Source organism: Gymnoscopelus microlampas, assembly GCF_963454915.1.
Source record: "Gymnoscopelus microlampas genome assembly, chromosome: 21".
NCBI lineage: Eukaryota > Metazoa > Chordata > Actinopteri > Myctophiformes > Myctophidae > Gymnoscopelus > Gymnoscopelus microlampas.
In genome coordinates this window covers 18151152-18171927 of record NC_139958.1, presented here as the reverse complement: position 1 = coordinate 18171927, position 20776 = coordinate 18151152, and the positions used below count along the sequence as shown (strand labels likewise).

The window sequence follows — 20776 nt, the reverse complement described above, 5'->3', positions numbered from 1 at the left end:
TATAGTATAAAGTCCTTTATTAATACACTCTGGGACAAACAATTAAATCTAGTAATAAAAATAAAAAAAAGTTGGCCTTCATTCTTTTCCATTTTGGAGTAAGTCTGAAAGATAAAGAAAAAACAATTAAAACATTTACACATGAGATCAGTGCATATACCTTCTATGAATGCAGAATACTTATGGCATATTCCCAGGGCAATTTAGGTGGCAGTATTTGGGAATTAAATAAAACAGAATAGTTTTATATTAAATAATGAGATTTCTAAAGAACGAAAGCCAGAGCCAAGATTTAGGCCAAATTAAAGAACATCTAAATTCATTTTATTTTTAAGAGAAATATCAATCAGGTGATCAATGGCGATAAAAAAAGAAATTAAAAATGCAGATTGGCGCTTATAGGATCAACGGGAACCATGACTTGAAAAAGAAAAGACCTGAGCACTCAAAAATGAACGGATGAGGGCATAAAATAATGAATAAAAATTACAAAAGTCTTTTTTCTTGTAATGACATTAAAACCGTTTTAATTTTGTGTTGCAGATTTTCAAATTGCCATATTTGTTCAACGTTTTATAAAAGCAATAACTCACTTAAGACAAACCCCTTAGCCGAGATGTAATGGCCTGTTGAGAGTTATTGCTTAAATGAGCATGCAATTCTGCCATCATGTCACTAGTAAGTAAACAGAACCAGAAGAGGTTTGGGTTGTGAGGTTACCATGTCATGAAGTAATTACCGTAGTCCAATTTAAAGCACAAGACATGTACTTTAAAGCGCATGTCTTGTGCTTTAAACTAGGGATGCCAGAAACTGATCAAAATCAAATTTTAATATTCTACTGCCCTGGGGAAGATCTTTCAACTATTCTGTGCATCACTCTCTGCTCTCGTCTGTGACCCATTGCAGTGCTTTGAAATCACTGCTACAGTCTGTGCGTTCTTGGCGAGATGGCTCAACTAGTGCCTCTGTTTTCGCTTTGTGTCACGCAGCAAACACAGCTGACCTACAAGCCCACACTGTGTTGCATACGCATGGGCTTGCGCTCTGCGTGCAACACCGTCATACAACAAAGTATAATCGAATTTAGGGACAAGAGATGCGGAGCTACCACATGTTGAGGGCCTGGGACTGCTGTTGTGCGAGAAGAGCTCTTCTACTTTAGGCTACAGTTTATACTACTGTAATATCAAATAGCAGACAGTGTGAACAATAAATTAATGGCAATTTACTGTACATATTAGCCTTCATTTTGGCTATAAATGAACCATCCAATATTTTGGGAGACCGCCACGAATATTTAAAAATTTGGCAGGATCTCTACTTTAAACCAGTGAGTTGCAAACCAAATTTGTGATTTTATTCATTAGAATAATTGCTACAAACCATACCTCGTAGCCGTCTGATTTCTTGCCGAGCCTCTTCCAGTTGTCTCTGGACTACAGCGCAGTTGGCACAGTCTGCAAAAACATTTATGACACTTTTATGAGTCCTCTGCAGAAAGATTTGACTAGATGTGAATAAAACAAGACTCTGAAACGATAAATGTGGCTGTTAGATGTCAATAAAGGTCTTCTGCAGAAAAATGATTTGAATCAGAACAGGTTTAGGCTTCCATTATTTGCTGCTAGATTTGGCTGGTATAATTTCCCAAAACCGCAGCAAAAGAGAAAAAGAAAAAAAAAGCGAATTTGCAAGCGAATCGTAAGGGAAAAGACAGGGATACTTTCAACACTTAAGTATTGTCATTGTTTTAATTTAAACCATACCTGGAAGCCTTCCAATTTCACCTAGACACTCTGCGATTTCTTGCTGAGCCTCTCCCAGTTGTCTCTGGGCTACGGCGCAGTCTGCAAAAACATTTGACACTTGTATGAGTCCTCTGCAGAAAGATTTGACTAGATGTGAACAAAAGAAGAAGACTTGAAATATGAAAAGTATAAATGAGGACGTTAGACGTCAATAAAGGCCTTCTGGAGGAAAAACTGATATTTCTAGAAAATGTGTAATCAAAATATCGATTTGCTGCAAAAAAAGAGAATTACATAATACAAAATGGATATACATTTCAGAACGAAAAGCACAACCCTGACTTCAGCTAGTTAAAGGTTAACTGTAACTATTAGCCCATTTTATTTAAAAATAAATAAAAAAACAAGCCATCATTTTCGCTATCAGCCACTATACTATTGTGCTGGTGCGTTTCCCTAGCCTGACTCCAGCCCCTGAATCACAAGCCACGGCCATAAAAATAAATAAAAATGTTCTGGTGACAGTCAAACAAAATGAAAATTCAGGCTGAGTGCCAGGCTAGTGTTTCCCTGCAGGAAGACATCCCTCTAGCTGTATTTTGGTTTTGTGCCACCGTTTGTTGACATTTGTCCCTGTGCAGGGACACCTGTCTGTGGGGGGGGGGGGGGGGGGGGCTTGTGCTAAAAATTAACAAGTTTAACTTCATCTAAAATGCTCCAGAGTAGACATCAGTGAAGAATGCCGGTTCGCCATTAACATTGAATAACAAATGGTCTAACTGATTATGTTTTTGACATATTCTGTTGATGCAGGCATTGAAATGCTAGTAAAAGGAAGACTCCATGCCGGGTCCATTTGTATACGGTCAGAGTTCAGGGGAGACCTTGAAATGTAAAAGTCTAGATTAACACTTCAGGAACCAGTCACACTACCAACTCACCTTGGACTTTGGGAGGCGGCGCTCTCTGGTTGGCTGTAGGTGGCTGCAGGCCTCTACTAGCTGCCCTTCCTGGCTGAGATGGAGCTGAGGAGGTTTTAGGCAGCACTGGATCATCTAATAGCCCAGGGAGAGAAGGAAAAGTTAAGCTCAAGCAGCTTTTTTGTTGTGCAGGCAGATAGATACACAGGGACACTCAAGCGTTAATTTACTGCTGTTAACTTAACTCTGAGAGTGTACAAATGCATGGAGCCAAATGGCAGTAGAAGGGTCCAACCGTCAGTTACAAAAACATCCAAAACAGCTCTTTTAAGAGCCACGCGCTCATTACTATTGAATACAATTCTGGCTGCCATTATTACTGTATCATTTATGGGCAGCAAAATCTGTTGCTGGCTGTGCCTCATCAAGGGCGTATGCGTCGTCGGTTGGAGCTGGATGAATCAAGGCGTGAGTGGCCGTCTTCAACGTCCTCTAAGACATCGGACGTGACCACACTTTTTCGCTTTTATAAAAACTCAGCTTCAGTTGCCAATGCCCACCTGCCCCCTTTCCACGGTGCGACCCATAGTTTGAGAACCGCTGTTCTAGAAAAATAAGGCAAGTAGCCGAGTACCTGAGTACCTATGCAGTAAAGTAGAATCTGGGACAACCCTCCATAACCTGATATGTCTAGCCTGGCAGAATACCTTTTCTTTTGTTTCTAGCATGCCAGTTCCATCCTTGGCTAAATCAGTTTGTGACATTAGTCCATTTTAACAGGAACCAGTCACGAAGACTGCACTTTCTGATTGGCTATAGGTGGCTTCAGGCCTCAAGCTGGACTGAGTCACATGGTCCACAGCATTAGCTATACATGGCTGTGTTTTGAGTGCAACATTTTAGGTTGCTATAATAGAACCTCTAAGATGCTTCAGGCATGAGGTGGAAGGGTGTTAAATAGCAGACAAACCTCTGAAAAAGTTCTCATAAATTGTTGCGTTTTAGCAATGTAGTCATTATGCCAATTCCAAGTTATTAATTTCTCGTATCATTCCTCCCCACAAACACAGCCAATTGGGTTTGTTAAAGCCCATGCAACCGTGGATTAAAACCCCTAGTCTCTGCAGTGGCGGGCAGGAACTTTATCCCTAGGACCCTAATTTGAAACTTTAAACAAACCCTTTATTTACCAATTTTCTTCTGTTTTGCTCCAGGCAAAGCCAGTCTGCCGCCAGGCCTCTTCAGGGTTTGTGATTGGCCAGTCTTCACTGAAGGCAAGGAAAAAGCAAATATGCAGGATTTAAAAGAAAACATGGACAAAAAGGCCCCCTGGTCTCCCACTGATTTAATTCTGAAACTTAATTAAAAACGTTAACCATTCTGATCCCGACATGCCTAATTGGTCCATGTCCGGCTAAGCAAAATGTTATGTGAGGTTGTAGATCAGCCATTTTTGAAATAGGGCTTAATTGGGAAAATGGTCATTGGGTTCTGCACCACCAATGACGGCACCTTTCCACATTTTGCCGTCTCTGTGATATCACAACTTTTCTATGTTCCAAGAGCTCAAAATGAAGCTGTAATTGATGAGGTATGATGACACAGACTTTAGACCTCCAGCGCCTCCTACCTGTCTGGGAAGGCCCTGCAGCACTAGAAGAGGGCACCGGAACATCTAAAAATCACAGGGACAGAAATGAAGTAGGGTTAAGCTCATGAACCCTATTCATCTGAGCATGTGATAAGCTAAGTAGCTTGGCTATTGTGGGCAAAGAGATTTTATTTAGAGGCACAAAAGGAGGCGACCAAATAGGGATCATTGGGGGATCCAGGTGAACAAAGTATATAGGGTTTTAGTGGTTAATTATAATAGTCACTAAGATTCTTGACACATGAGTTGGAAGGGTGTTCAATGCCAGAACTAAAGCTCTACCAGACTGGAACAATTCATGAGACTTTTAACAAAATACTTTATTTACCAATCTTCTTTTTTGCTAACAAAGCAGCCTCCCCACTTGAGGAGCCACTCCTCAAGTCCCTCCTGTTTGGTGGCTGGCCAATCCTCAATAATGGGACGGCAGGGGCTGCATTTGTGTGAACTTTAGATGGAGAAAAAAGCAAATACGCTGGATTTAGAGACAACATGAAGAAAGGTGACCCCACAGACCATATAATTCACTGTTTACAGAACTCAGTGAGAATTCTGACCAGACAAAGACCGGCGCAATTTATTTTTCCCGTTCTCAAAAATCAAAATGAAGCTTAAAGTGAAGAGGTTTGATGGAACATCCCACAAAAACGTGGAACATTCCAACAAGCCATAACAGCTGTGTGTAAAATATTCTTAGAAAGTGTACATTTTTGAACACCACTCACACAATTGTAGCTAGAAATTATATTATTGCAATATTGTCCTTGAAAAAGAACATCATAAACAGACAGGAATGGGTGAGTGTTCGTGCTGGCCAATATAGCTATACGAGTGGTTCTCAACATGTGGGTCGGGACCCCCAAGGGGATCCTCACATGATTTTGGGGGGTCCCCAGATGACAGTAAAGAGACAATTTAAGGAATTTTAATACCCCAAAATGAAAGAAAAAAAAGACCATTACGACATCAAAAGTAATCAACACTATACTTAAAAAAATTGTCAAATATTGGCCAAATAATATAATCTACTATTGATATAATCTGATCTCCAAACTCACGCCTCGCAATTTGTAGATTGGCTATTTTCACAATATTTATCTGTGGAACAGAGTGAGTCAAACTAAATGTAATGCCCCAACTCGTACAATTCCAAGTGCTTGTTAGGGAGGGGGGTCCCCAGTTCAAATGTGATTATTTATTGGGGTCACAGCCTGAAAAGGTTGAGAACCACTGATATATAGATATACATTATATCAATATTGTGAAATGAGACTAGATATTGCATGGTGTTTTAGATATTGTGTACCTGCCAATCCTGCCATGCTTCTTGTCAAAGGGGGTCTGAGAGCTGGCATGGCTCTCTGAGTGGGTAAAGGTAGACCACCGCCCTGACGTTTCCTTAAACCAGCCCCAGGTAGCACAGCTCCTACAGAAGGCCCAAATGGGAAGATGGAGGAGATGGATCAATTCCAGTTTAGGCATTTTGCAAGTGCAAACTCAGAATAAATGGTATGAACCCTGGTCGACCAACAACAGGGTAAACAACGGTCAAGTAGCAGTGCAAAGAGAACAATGTGGTGTTTCAAAGAAACTAAGGATACCAGGTAAATCCAACATCTGACATGCCATCTCAACATTAACATTAGCAAAACAAATAACCATGATTGTGTGAACACGCTAAATTTACTATTTGACTGAGATTTGGGACATAGTGGATACAAACTACTGCTATGCCCGTCAAAACACTTTTTTTTCAAAGCACAGAACTAAATTGAATATTAAGTAATTCTTACCTGTGTCGCTACGTGTGACCATGGTCTTGGGGGTTTCCATGGCTTTGGGGATTCCTATGGCCTTAGGAATTCCTTTGGCTTCGGGGACAACGGACCTGGGGATTCCCGTGGCCTGAGGTAGTCAGCGTTAAGGAGACAAAAAGCACACATTTTAAGGGCCAGGTGTTTTTTGTGTGTACACTTTATCTATAGCCAGATCAAAGGAGAGATTAAACATTCCACTCATACCTCCTTGGGGAGAGCAGCAGTACCGTCAGTCTGGGCCCTCCTCATCATAGGTAGGCCAGTGTGTTTCTTTGAATTGCCACCAGGAATCATTGAGACTGAAGGAGGCAGCAGGTGTTTAACTCTGGGGTTGTTCGGGTTCATGAACATCTTCCGGTCACTCACAAGGTTTGTTGGGGGAACAAACTGCGAGTCCGACTCAACAGTGTTTGTTGGGGGAACAAACTGTGAGTGTGACTGATAAAGTTTCCGTGGCACCACAGAGGCTTTATCCCATACGGTTTCAGTTGGGTGGGAGTGAGGCATGGGTGTAGATTTTAGATTTGCGGGAAATTCTTGCCTCAATTCTAAAGAGTCATCCAGATAATTATTGCAAGCTTCATTAGATGAATACAATACAAGAGCCGGGCTGTCAGATAATCCATCCATCTTTAAAGTGCTTGACTGTGAATTGTCCTTACTGTTACCAGGTCCAGTAACTGCCACGTCCTCAGTTTCAGCTTCAGAGACTGCCCTTACAACAGGCTCAGCTACAGAGACTGGCACTACACCCGACTCAGCTTGAGAGACCACCACTACACCTGACTCAGCTTGAGAGACCCCCACTTGACCTGAATCAGTCTCTGAAGCTGAGCCGGATGTAGTGGCATTCTCTGAAGATGCCACTACATCCGGCTCAGCTTCAGAGAGCGCCACCACACCCAGCTCGGCTTGAGAGAGCGCCACCACACCCAGCTCGGCTTCAGAGACCGCCACTACACCTGGCTCATCTTCAGCGACCGCAACTACACCCGGCTCATCTTCAGTGACTGCCACTACAACCTGCTCAGCTTCAGAGACCACAACTACACCCGGCTCATCTTCAGAGACCGCCACTACAACGACCTCATCTTCAGACACTGCAACTACACCCGGCTCATATTCAGAGACTGCCACTACAACCGGCTCAGCTTCAGAGACTGCCACTACACCGGGCTCATCTTCAGACACTGCCACTACAACCGGCTCATCTTCAGACACTGCCACTACAACCGGCTCAGCTTCAGAGACCGCCACTACACCGGGCTCATCTTCAGAGACTGCCACTACAACCGGCTCATCTTCAGACACTGCCACTATACCGACCTCATCTTCAGACACTGCCACTACACCGGGTTCATCTTTAGAGACTGACACTACACCCAGCTCATCTTGAGAGACTGCCACCACAACTGGCTCATTTTCCTCACAGTCTGCCACTACAACCTGCTCCTCATCAAAAGTCATGTGCAGATCAACCATTTTGGCGTTAAGTTCTGCATCAACTGTTGTATCTTTACATTTTGCAGGGCCAGGTGGGTGGACATCAAATGTGTCGTTTTCAGGGCTAGTGGTCTGGTTAGTTGGCATTGCTGAACTGTCCATGTCAAAGGTGTTCTGTGGGTTAACTCTCACAGGCCTAGTTGAACCGCTAATGTCAAAAGTGTTCTGTGGGTTAACTCTCATAGGCCTAGTTGAACCGCTACTGTCAAATGTGTTCTGTGGGTTAACACCGATAGGGCTGGTAGTGGTCTGGTTAGGGAGACTGGTTGAACTGTCCATGTTAAAGGTGTTCTGTGGGTTAACTCTCGTAGGGCTGGTAGTAGTCTGGTTAGGGAGACTGGTTGAACTGTCCATATCAATGGTGTTCTGAGGGCTAACACTCGTACGGCTTTCAAACAAAGAATGTGTGCTGCAGAGTGCAGAAACAGATTCAGTTTCAAAGGTACTGCCTCGAGCCTCCGATTCAGAGACTGCCCCTTCAGCAGGGTCAGCTTCAGCATCTGTCACTGCATCAAAGGTGTTCTGCAGAGCAACCATTTTGCCAGTAGGGTCTGCATCAGCTGTCACGTTATTACACTTTGAGGGGCCAGGTGGGTGGTCATCAAATGTGTCATTTATAGAGATAGTAGTAGTCTGGTTAGTGAGCTTGGCTGGACTCTCCATGGTGTTCTCCAAAGACACGGTAATGTTCTCGAGATGACTGCATGAACCAATAGCCTGTGCTGCAGCACCATCTTGATTGAAAACAGGGCTGCTGATCGCAGTTCCATCCGCCACACCCTCTATGGTGGACACATCAAATGAGACTTGTGGCAAAGTCTCATCCCTTATAGAAACAAAGTCAGGACAAGGGCTATTGCTATTGGTCAGAACTCTCCGTCTCGAAAGTAGGTATCGTGAAACTGGGGTGATATCGGGTAGCAAACAGGGGGTCTGTGATTTTGATTTGACTCCACCATTGCGGCTATACTGAGCTGGGGTAGTGAAGTGGAAGGCCTCAGGGAGTGGGTTAGCCTCTACACATCGGGGGACCCCATCACGGTGTGGCGAAGGACATTCTGTGGGAGGAATGTTTTCACGGCCTTCATCCATTTTTGCTTCTTTCAGAAAGGGACGTGACGTCTTATTTTCCAGTCTTTATCTGCAGCCTCCTGTGAATGTAGATTAAAAGATTATTTGTAAAGACCGTTTCTTCTTTATAGACAACAGCAAAGCTTTTTAGACCAATCAATGAGTAACTTTAACAAGGCTACCTTTGTATAGCCTTTTGATCCTTGTCTACCTCCAATTTCAAACTGTAGTTTTGCCACTGGGTTATAGTAATGTTAACTACAAGGTGAAGTATAAATAATTAGGGATAGTTAGAATAGAATCATCACAAAAATCTGGAAAGGTATAGACTGTTTTACACAAGGGCTTTCCCTATCTTGCAAATATTGATATGCAGGTATAAGTTGGAACTGAACATTTTTGCACTAAAAAATCCTACACTACATTATGACAGCTCCACACACACACAAGCCTTTATTCAGCCTACATCATGTAACCGTAAGGGTGATTTATAGATGTACGCCAGCATTTGCATATTGAATTTAATATTAGCAGCTACATGCAGCTGATAGATGGAGTAGAGAAAAAAGGCCAATATGGGACTGAATTATTATTTTTTTGGCTGATGACTAAACATGAAAAATCAAATGCATGATCTAAATCTAGCTTTCACAATTCCCTAGCTCTGGTCCATAGCATTAGAAGGACCAGAGCAAACAATTCCCGCTTGCCTGGAAAAAACAAAACAAATGGAATATTTCACAACACAAGCAGTCTGTTTGACTGGTAAGCAAGCACTTGTACATGTTATGGGGATGTAGGGCCATGACACACGCTTCCAATGGATATTGGTACAAATATCAGAATCTATAAACAAAAAAAATCGTCCGAGGATACAATCCAGGGTAATCAAATGTGGACAAAAAAGCCAGGACCCGGAAGTCGCCGTCAACATAGCCATGGATCACACGTCTGTCACGACCGTCATGGATGATCTTCAAAATAATGTTTACACTGTCTCCCTTTTTGGCCCGTACCTCTACATAAACGTTCAAATTTAAAATATAAAGCACGTAACCATGGCCACAGATGTTACAATTCACTTCGGGTGGGTATAAGTACCCGTATTTTCCGTATTGTTCAATGAAAAGCACTTTAATCAGACTGGTGGACATTTTCTCATAAGAGTTATCATGCATCAGGGTGCAATACACCTCCCTACCGATAAGGTCGCGTAGTTGAAGGCATATGGAGAAAATGGCCAAGGATCGGATTAAAATGATTTTTATTGAACAATAATAAATATACGGGTACTTCTGAGTGCCCGAACAAAATTGTAACATCCGTGGCCATGGGGTAAGCACTTAATATTTGAAATCTGAACATTTATGTAGGTGTACGGGTTGTAAATGGAGAAAGTGTAAACACCAGGTCGAAGTTCATCCATGACGGTCATGATATGACAGTCATGTTTCAGGGCTACCGTTAACAGGGCTATACCATTTAGCAGCTAAGCTAACAGCTAAAGCTGTTGCACAACAAACGGTATAGTTTTACTGCCTGCCAGGTTGTTGTTTTTCATATATATTCAAGGCAGTTGCAAAGATTTATGGCACTACGTGTCTAGAAGCTAATGTTAACTCGGTAGCTACATGTCACGAAAACAAACAAATTATGTTACTGACGGAGGCTAATGGATGTGTTGGTCTCTCGGTCATAAAAAACACATTACTGATACATCATAGAAGTGTTGTTGGATAGGTTATAGTATGGATTTAGAGAGAGTTCAGAACACTTACCCAAACACACCAGAATCGCATAGACGACAGACACAGCTGAGCTCAAGGAGCCGAGCCCTCCTCTCTCTCTGTTTAAATCTGCTGCTCCTCATTGGATGGATAGAAAGCAACCAATCACAGGGTAGAAGAAGTCTTCTTCGTTGGTAGCTTAGACCCGCAATACCGCCACCAACTGGACTGGAGTGTGAAATAGGAGATCACATAGCAGGGGTAGGCAACCTTAGGCACGGGTGCCACCAGTGGCACAGGGGAGGGTGATCACTGGCAGTCTGTCACACTGGCATAAGTGTGAGAGAGAGGTTTTTCTTTTAAAATTAAATATTCAAAATAAAAAGTTTAGTCAGTTAAATTAAGTCCCCTCACATCTATATACAAATTACATTAATTAAATGCACAACATTCTACATTCATTCAAACTCCTAACTCTGACTGACTGGGGAGGGAGATATTGCTCTGAGTCTAATGATCATTACATCCTGATGTGAAAGAAATATTTCTAAAATTAAGGTTATGTATAGCCTATGGACTTAATGTTGATATGGCACACTGACTATCAAGAAAATAAAAACTTTGCACTTCATGTCAAAAAGGTTGCCGACCCCTGATATATATATATATATATAGATAGATAGATAGATAGATAGATAGATAGATAGATAGATAGATAATGTACACATACATGTACATGTATATAGATAGATATAGTATGAGATAGAGATACACTGTATCAGAATCAGAATCACATTACAAGGTGGGTTCATTGCAGTTAAAAGATAGTCAACTCATAAAAAGAGAGGAGAGGCATTAAGTGCATAATATATGACTAATCTGCATAATACAATTAATGTGACCAAAGTGCATATTAAATGCATCATGAATGTACGTATATAAATGGAGTCCCTTTCAAACACATTTCATTTCAGTCTGTGCAGTGTCACCAGACTTAGCTCTTGTTCAGCAGTGTAATTGCTGCTAGGTAATTGTTCAAGAGTCTGGTGGTATTGCTACCTATTGCTATATAGATGTAAATATATATTCATTTATTTTTCAAAAATAAATCTACAAGCTCACAACGCGTCCCAATGTTCAATAATTAACAATCTTCTCTCACAGGGGTCCCTGGCACAAAATCTTTTCAGATGAGGTCCATGGCCAAATGCTGGGCTTCTTGGCATGAAAATGTTTGAGAACCACTCATATGTAGCCTACTATTAAAAAGAAGGGGGAAATAAACCATTTAGATTAATTTAACTAAATCATTTTATATTCTTTTTTAATAATGTGACATTATATCTTTCCTGTTGTTTCCTCCAAAAGACCTTGATATCTACACAGTGATATTAGTCTGGCCATGCCAGGCTAGTGTCATATCCCACCAGGAAAATGCCTGGGCAATAACTTAAGTACTCAAACTATCTATTTATTTGGATACTTTCCTAATAATAATAATAATAATAATAACAATAATTTTAACATAACCTTTGACTGTACTACCTATACTGTTAGCAAACTGATGAATAAAGTATTCATTCAATCAATCAATAATTCTAGTTACTAATTCTAGTTACTAATAGGCTCCCTTGTACTTACTGTAAATAACAACAAACTTAGTGCTTCCTATGGATTTCATTTCCCTAACATCTGTACTTTTCCCATGCACTTACCTATAGCAGGTTCCCGTGGAAAACAAAATGACAACATAGCCAAATGAGACATTTTTATTAAAAGCACGGGTAACATTGTCACATCCTCAAAAGGAACATAAATACAAAAAAATATATATGTACATATCATGGCAGTGACAAAGAGGGTCGTACCGGCTAGTTCTGAAGCATGTTCTTCTGTGAGGTGTAACAGGTGTTTTCATAGCAGGGACCTGTTCTTTATCATGTCTCTTTTCGACTATGAAGGGTTAACCTAGAACAAGGGTTCCCAAACCTTTCAGGCCGCGTCCCCCCCAAAATAATCATATTTGAACTGGAGACCCCCCACCCTGACAAGCACTTGGGATTGTAGGCATTATATTTAGTTTGACTCGGTTCCACAGATAAATGTCAAAATAGATCGGCTATCACAATGTTGGCCTTTTTCTTAAGTAATATTTGACAAATTGGCCAATTTGGTATTACAAAGGTCTTAACAGTCGTTAAATTGTAACTTTAGAAATGCGCAGATACTTCACTGTTTACTGTAAACAGTAAAGTTACTGTTTGCTGTTGAGTGACAAAACAATGTTGCACATTAAGCTAATCATCCGGGGACCCCCAAAAAATCCCGACCCCCAGTTTGGGAACCACTGACCTAGAAGAACCTTCCATAACCTGAAACCTTCCAGAACCTGTGAAGTTCTGTGATGTTTTTTTGTTTCTTTGTTGACGTTTACATTATAACCACAACCAGCCCTGAAGGGGGAGGTATCAACTCTTGTAATTCTGCTATTTTTAGCGATTTTAGGAAAAAACATTCTGAAAGTACAGTATATAAGTTCTGACTTCTGGGTTCCCAGAACTCAAGGTTAGTACAGTATGTATCTTCAGCTCCAGGCGTAGTGTGTGGAAAAACACATCTACAACCCGTGAAATAGGTTTCACGGCACGCCGCACGGTTCACTTAGTTTGTGTAGTCGAAAACAGCCGTAAGAGAAATACAGTATATGATCACCACCATGTACTTGTTCACGGAATATTTCTTAGGCTGACCTTTGAGGTACAAAAAGGAGGTGTACACTATAATATTTAATTAACAGTGAGCCCCAAAGAGAGGACAGTACATTTTAAAGATATGTACAGTGAAATGATCATACTTATGTTTCAAACTCACTTGGCGCCAAAAACGGCATTTAATTGAAAGTTTTAGTCTGCACCTCTCTTTGGTGAACTTGGCTGTGCTGTAAGGGACTCGGAAATGAATAGAAATGTACACTATTAGGCACTAATTGCATTTATGATAACACTCTAATCTTTACAAAAAATATTCGCAAAAATATGCAAAGGATATGGTACAGTTAAGAAAAGCTTGTCAATGAAATATGATAAAAGTGCTTAAAATCATTATACTTTGAGCGCGATATCATTATTACAACTTTCTCCTTCAAAATATTCAAGATCAAAGGCTGACTTATATCCCCAAGGGCTAAATTAACTGTAATTTATTAATCAGTGGTAATGTTTGTTTGTTTGATTTTTTTTTACCACAGGGGGGCAGTGTGTCAGCATAGCATTGTTGCTGGCAGCACTCTTCCAGAAGTAAGTCATACACCATCTTAAGTGTCTTCATTTTGACAAAATTGCCCCGAACAGGGTTGCCAGGGTTAATGTGGTTAACATACATTTTTTTAAATACATTTGTTAAAATTGTGATATTATGAAACATAAACATATCATACAATCTGCATTTTCCCAAAAGAAAATGCATGTATTTAACTCAGTCGGACCAGACACAGGCATAAAACATATCCCCACCGGCGATAAAAAATGAATGACTAGAGATGGGGATATCAAAAGCAGAGGCATAGATTCCCCCGATAACCCTAGCAAATCGAACCCTGATTCTGGTCATCAGATTGATGAAAATACCTAGCAATTTATTTAACACTGGACTCCACTTGTCTACTGTTGGCCATCCTTAATACTGTTTATACAACTAACACCAGTGTTCCACATCAATCCATCGTGGTAAATACTCATCATGCACTTATCAACCACAAGACGTGTGACACTTGGGGAATACAATCTGAGAGTCTGAGAAAAATGTTGATTAAGGCATTCGACGGGGTAAACGTCTTGTCTTTTTATGTTAACGTCCCAAAATTACAAAGTCAAACCGTATAGCTCTTCTGTCCCACATGTTCTGGCTCAAATTCTCCTTGATTTCTCATTTTATGTACAGACATTTAAAACGTAATACAACGAGTGACAGCTGGCAGGGCACCACCTATTGCACATGGGATTTACCTCTTCATCGAGAAGGACCGACGCATTCTCACTCCCAACTCGTCACACACACTGACGCTTCGGTCAGGACCCCGTTGCATCACCAGTGAACCCACTGGGTACTGCTTTAACGTCACCTTTCAACATTCGGGATGGTCTGCGTTTACAAAAATAGTAAATAATGATCCGTCCGCGTCAATATGGGACACGAACAGGGCACCGCTCGCGTACGGACGTACCGGACGTGAAAGAAGTCTTGACCAAGCGTCTATATATATATATATATGACGACTTAGGAGTGAGAAACGTGTTGCAAAAACATAGTTAATTTCAAACCCTTCACCTATAGGGTACTTTATTTTCCACTGTATTCCTATTTCTTCAGAGCTTCAAGTCCTAGCTGGAATCTCCGCCGGGGGCCTCGGGATCGGGGCTGTCCGGATCGTCGGAGGGCAGCTGGACGCGCTGCTCGTCCATGCGTTTGGCCTGCACCCTCTGGATGAGGCTGAAGAAGTCCTCGTCAGGCACTGTGGGCGCATGAGGACCGGCTTCCGGCGGGGAGCAGCGCTGGTCGTCGATCCGTGAGGACTGCCAGACAGATGAGGAGAGAGTGACCGAGTGAGAGAGGGTTAAAACGACAAAGACATGAACGTGCAATCAGACATTTTAACCCATTCGATCCGGGAACGCATCTCTGTCATTTTAGATTTCTTTGGCTTTCAAAAATAGTAGATCTACAAGTTTTAATCGAACATTTGTAAAATATTTTGTTCCAGGCCAGAAACCCGCCAGAAGCAAAGATTTGAGTTAGAAATGTTCGCTTTAGAAATATATATATATTCAAAGATTTGCACACATTTTTACGATTTTCTTTTCAAAAATAGCAGATCTACAAGCTCATAGCGCGGCATAGCTCATAGTGTGCCGCACTATGAGCTTGTATATATATATATATATATGTATGTATGTATGTATGTATGTATGTATGTATGTATGTATGTATGTATGTATGTATGTATGTATGTATGTATATATGTATATATATATATATATATATATATATATATATATATATATATATATATATATATATATATATATATATATATATGTATAAATCTAAAGTGACACAGATGCGTTCCCGGATTGAATGGGTTAAAAGTAGTTCAAAGGGCCCCAGTTCTAGAAAAGATCTATGAAATGAATTATTCATTTTAGGCATTCAAGTGTAGCCTAGCGTTAACAACGTAAGCCCTGTATACGACATACGACAAATAGGGAAAATTACAATCTACAAGCTCACAGCTCATTGCGATGTGCTGCAGGTCTGCTATATGTGTACGTATTTATTTATAGAAAATATTTAAAAAAGGAACATTTGGAAAATCTGTGAAAACCTGAAAAAAGGTTGAAAGTGGTTAAGCAAGCTTTTCAGAGGACATTGCTGATCTACCATCAGTTTTCCTTTCAGATGCTAATGGCTGGATGAGAATGCAGCCCTGTCCGTGACCTCACACTTTGCTGTAGCGGGATGAGGTCCTGTTGCGTAACATTCCGCCGCTCTAAGGGCAGGAACAGCGAAAATTACCTTTTTCTGAACATTGTATGCAACATGTAAAAGTCCTGGCTTTCCGTCCATTCCGTCTGAACTACAGACATCTGTTGGATACCAGGACTACCTTTACATAATGGATGTTCACAAACATCGGATCGGACATTTTCCTCAGCCGGAACGTAACGCAGTGGGATCTCATCCGAGAGGTAGAGGGACCACTGGTGGGATGTGAAGAGGGCCCCCAAATAATTGGCAAAACACTGAGATTTGAATGATATAAAATAACATTAATATAACCTTTTTATCTTTTTAAATGTGATACCGAATTCTTGAGATAGCGAAAACTTAAAGCTGCACTATGTAACTTTCCTCTTCCACCCCGGATGTGAACCCGGTTTCCTAGGCAAGTGCTGAAATGTTAACCATAGGCCTAATAGTGCCTACCTGCTTGCTCAGAGGACACATTTAATATTGGTAAAAAAAAATCATATCAGATCCTGTGTCTAGGTGAGACACAATCTAAATGTCTCAATAGAAGAGCAGGGATACAAAATACAACCACCCCAATATATATATATATTATATGCGTATTGTATTAATATACTCTCCCAAACGGATTGGACAAAATGACATTTTATTAATAAAAAAAAGTTACATAGTGCTGCTTTAAAGTATATTACGTTCATTCTATTGATAAATACACATGTTCTGAAAATGTACACAGCACACCCATCGGACCACAAACCACTTTCGAGATTTTCAAGTGGGCCGTGATCCAGAAAAGGTTGGGAATCACTGCTCTAATGAGAAGATACAACCTTTTTCTTTTTACCTTTCAGCCCCCTTTTCTCTAAAAAGCGAGTCTCTTGCACACCTACAAAGGCGACAGGTGTGTAGGAGAAGACCAAACGAGGACCTCAACGCACAGAAAGAAATAACTCCCGCACACGATCTTCAAATGCAATTAAAAAGTTTTAATGAGAATAACAGACCGAAACTTTGCTATTCCCATTCAAACTTTTTAATTGCTTTTGAAGACAGTGTGCAGGATTTATTTTTTCTTTCAACCCTCTTTTCACCCCAATTTAGTCGTTATGCCAATTGATTCCTTGAAGATACAACCCTTTAACCCATTCAATCCGGGAGCGCATCTGTGTAATTTTAGATCTCTTTGGCTTTGGATTTTTGAAAAATCGTGAAAATGTGTGCAACTCTTTGAATATATAATTTTTTTTAAGCGAACATTTGTAACTCAAATCTTTGTTTCTGGGGGGTCCCTGGAACAAAATGTTTTGAGATGGGGGTCCACGGCCGAATACATACTTTTCCATGTCAAAGACCACAAAATGATATGTATTTAGCCACGGACCCCCATCTCAAAATATGTTGTTCCAGGGAAGATTTGCACAAATTTCCCATGATTTAAAAAAGAAATAGCAGATCTACAAGCTCATAGCGCAGCACAGCTTGTATATCTGCTATTTTTGAATAGCCAAAGAAATCTTAAAATGACACATATGCGTTCCCGGTCTTAATGGATTAACTTTGAGTGCCTGTTATTTATGAAGTGTGTTCCCACCTGGCACTTAATGAGCATGTTGAAGAAATCGTCGCTGGGCTCCTGGGGGTCACCTTCGCCCACCAGGCTCCCTAGGTTGTTGTGGGTGATCCGCAGGCCCGGCAGGTTGCCCACGTTAACCCGCTGGTCATCAAGGCGGCGACTCTGAGAGCTGGCGATCAAATCAAACAGCTCCTCTGTCTGGGGCGACGTGGTGAGCGCGGGATCTGAGGGACACATGGGGAGTCCATTTGAGTCAATCTTTGCACAGACAGACTTAAAGACTGGGAAGCATTTCTTCCCTCCCTAGTCCCACTCCCACTTATCCTTTGTTAAAAGAATATTAACCGTGCACCTTATCCGTGGTGGAAAGTAACTGTGTACATTTACTTTAAGTACAATGTCAAGGTACTTTTACTTTAGTTGATTTCCATGTCTTGATGCTTTATACTTCACTACACGTCAGATGCAAATGTACTTTTTACTCCACTGCATTTATTTGACAGCTTTAGTTACTAGTTACTTTACAAATTTAGATGACTAATACTTAAATCAAAGCATTCATTAAATCAAAACCTTTTTCTAAAATAAAATCTATTTTTGAATGGCTAAAGTATAAAATAGAGATTAAGTGGTTCATGATCAATAATTCTAATCCAATAGCGATATATGACTCTGAAATGGACATTCTGCATAATGAATACTTTTTTACTTTGGCTATTTGAAGTATTTTGATACTAATACTTTTGCATTAGCATTATTTTGAATGCAGGACTTTAGCTTGTAACAGAATATGTTCAAACTGTGGTATTGCCACGTTTTGTTAAATCCAAAATCTTCCACCGCTGCATACGATGCAATTATAAGTCTCATGACAGATTAAGTACAGAGTAATTACAATTTGATCACAGTGTCGAGTCAAAGAACACTCCACAGAAGCGGAAGGAATTGTCTTGAGGCTCAGCTGTTCTAAATAATTGTCTACTAAATGTCAGAAACAAAGAGAACACTGTTTCTTATCATTCTGCTTCAAGGCAGTGAATTACAACTATGGCTACAACTATTGACTATTTCCTTAGTGATTAATCTATTGATTCACTTTTTCGATTAATCGCATAATCTAGAAGCAATTTTCTTTGATAATTTGTTTTACTTCTTGACACGACATTGAAAAATTCCAATAGTTTTTTTTTATAATTGACAAAATCGATGAGTCTGATTAACCATTTAAGCCCTATTTTATACTTTGTTGAACAACAGTGTTTCACAAACACTACAAGCTCAGTTGTGAGCTTGCAGATCTGCTATTTTTGCTATTAAAAAAATATATATATACACCGGTATATATATTAAAGGGAAAAAAAGCTAAATGTAATATTTTACCCCAAATCGATATTTAAAAAAAAATCTAAATAGATTGATATTTTTGGCAAATCAATAAAATCGATTAGTTCGATTAAAGGAAGAAAAAAAAGCTAAATGTCAATATTTTCCCCAAAATCCATATTTATTCATTTTCTAAATAGATTAAATAGATTTTTTTTGTAAATCAATTAAATCGATTAGTTTGATTAACTGTTGCACCTGTATTTCCAACTTACCTATCATGTCATTTAGTGACGGGATGGAGTCAGCAGCACCCTCTCCGTTTTGTGTCTCATCAAGATTGCAGCGCTGGTCATCCATGCGGCTGCTCTGGAACTTGCTGAGGAGGTCAAAGAAGCAGTCTTCATCTGAGGGGTCACGACCCAGTTTCTGAAAAACAAAAGAAAAAGAGAAAAAGAAGGTCAAATCAAAGATCACAATCCACCCAAGTGATAAACATTGTTGCTGTCGGGCAAGAAGCCTTGCGTATTATAGTTACTTTTCAGTGAATGGGCTTTTCAAGGAATGGGCTTATCAGGGAATGGGAAAAAAGGACCTGTGTTCGAATGGATCCAATGTAGTTATTATTTAGTCACAAGCTCTCGTTAATCTTCAAGAGTAGTGAAAACGGCATCGCAACGCTTTGTGAGCTTCTTCTATTTTCACTACTTTTGTGTGACAGAGACAAAATGCATTTGACTGGAGAAAAAAATGAATACAGGCTGTTTTTATATCCATGCCAAACAAATACATTGCTAAAAGCATTTTTAAGAGTATTCACAAGAATGGATCAAAATGAGTTGTTGGCAGAATAGAAACTAGGCTGGGTCTCATAGCAGCATAACTTCACATGGATCTCAGACTTCATGTGGCCAGTCTATGACACTTTGATTGATTGATAGATTGGTTGATTGATCGATTGATTGATTGATTGAATACTTTATTAGCAGGTTTGGGAAACAGTAGGGCAGTACAGTTACAAAAGCTATGCTTAAAGGATAACACTATTATTATACTATAGGGTATTTATGGATTTTATTTTGTATTTATTTTTTATGAAATTATTTTGAAAAATGTTTGAGTTTGTTTTTAATTCATGAAAAATGTTGACAAAATTTAGGAAACAAAAAATAAAGGGATATTTACTCGCAACCCATGAAAACCCAAATGGGCCAGTGAAACAGTGTTTGGGAAACAGTGATCTATGCATAGAGTTAAAAAATAATAGAGAGGGCACCCGAAATCCCCTCCCATCCACTTGCATGGAGTTGCTCACCCAGCGCATGAAGCGAATTCACCCCTTCTTCCGGGTTGTGAAATGTGATGGGCGTAGCCTATTTGGGGCCACTGTGACACGTTCTGCGTCACAGAAGTGACGCGTTTTACGTCACAGAGGTGCGCGGCCCCGTGCGCAAGCTTGTGCGCAAGCTCGTGAGTCGAGCCCATTGGTCGAAACCATTTTCGCTCGTACATTGTGCAGTGGCCCCGTCCGTTTAAGCTGCAGTACCTACGAATGGCCAGCATGTCCATTTCGCTTCAATGCAACCACTGGGTTCTGGGGGCTTGGATCTATGGCATACAGTATCTCTTGTATGACTCCATATTTGGGCCTGGTTTCAGCCCGATTCAACCACCATTCACTTCCTTATGGACGGACTGGCTCTTAAAAGAGTCTAGCCAATGACGTCATCCGTGCCCAAATTATGTTTTTTTTTACCTCTTTTTTAGAGGTAATACATACATGGCCAGCTCACATGGGATGGCTTTCTTAGAAGGAGCGCCGTGACCTAGATGTTCAAGGTGGTAATGCAGACCATCTCCCATGATTAATATAATCCATTATAAAAATAAACTACCCATTTCCAGTCCAGTACA

General features: G+C 40.4%; 2 protein-coding genes across 2 annotated transcripts in view; both read right to left on the bottom strand.

Annotated features, from left to right (window-relative positions):
- On the bottom strand, positions 1–10546 carry LOC311038444 (uncharacterized protein). The gene is made up of 11 exons (XM_084047975.1): positions 10492–10546; positions 6344–8793; positions 6116–6227; positions 5629–5748; positions 4651–4770; positions 4302–4346; positions 3862–3939; positions 2693–2806; positions 1770–1850; positions 1392–1460; positions 1–104 (listed from the first exon to the last, which is right to left on the bottom strand). Exons 2-11 carry the CDS (start codon positions 8732–8734, stop codon positions 79–81), a joined length of 3156 nt encoding a protein of 1051 aa, XP_083904101.1. The 5' UTR covers positions 8735–8793; positions 10492–10546; the 3' UTR covers positions 1–78.
- Positions 10547–12195: 1649 nt separating this feature from the next.
- Positions 12196–20776, bottom strand: part of gpsm1b (G protein signaling modulator 1b) — a 37405-nt gene continuing 28824 nt past the window's right edge. The window contains exons 12-14 of the mRNA XM_084046874.1: positions 19138–19291; positions 17558–17763; positions 12196–15011 (exon numbers count right to left, since the gene is read on the bottom strand). Of these exons, the coding sequence (XP_083903000.1) occupies positions 14820–15011; positions 17558–17763; positions 19138–19291 (552 nt within the window). The 3' untranslated portion in view covers positions 12196–14819. The remainder of the gene's footprint in view (positions 15012–17557; positions 17764–19137; positions 19292–20776) is intronic.

Coding starts and splice junctions, on each gene's coding strand:
- LOC311038444 (XM_084047975.1), bottom strand. CDS start 8,734: ATGGATGAAGGCCGTGAAAACATTCCTCCCACAGAATGTCCTTCGCCA. Junction 5,749..6,115: donor GGTCACACGTAGCGACACAG/GTAAGAATTACT, acceptor GGCCTTCTGTAG/GAGCTGTGCTACCTGGGGCT. Junction 4,347..4,650: donor GTTAGCAAAAAAGAAGATTG/GTAAATAAAGTA, acceptor TGTGATTTTTAG/ATGTTCCGGTGCCCTCTTCT.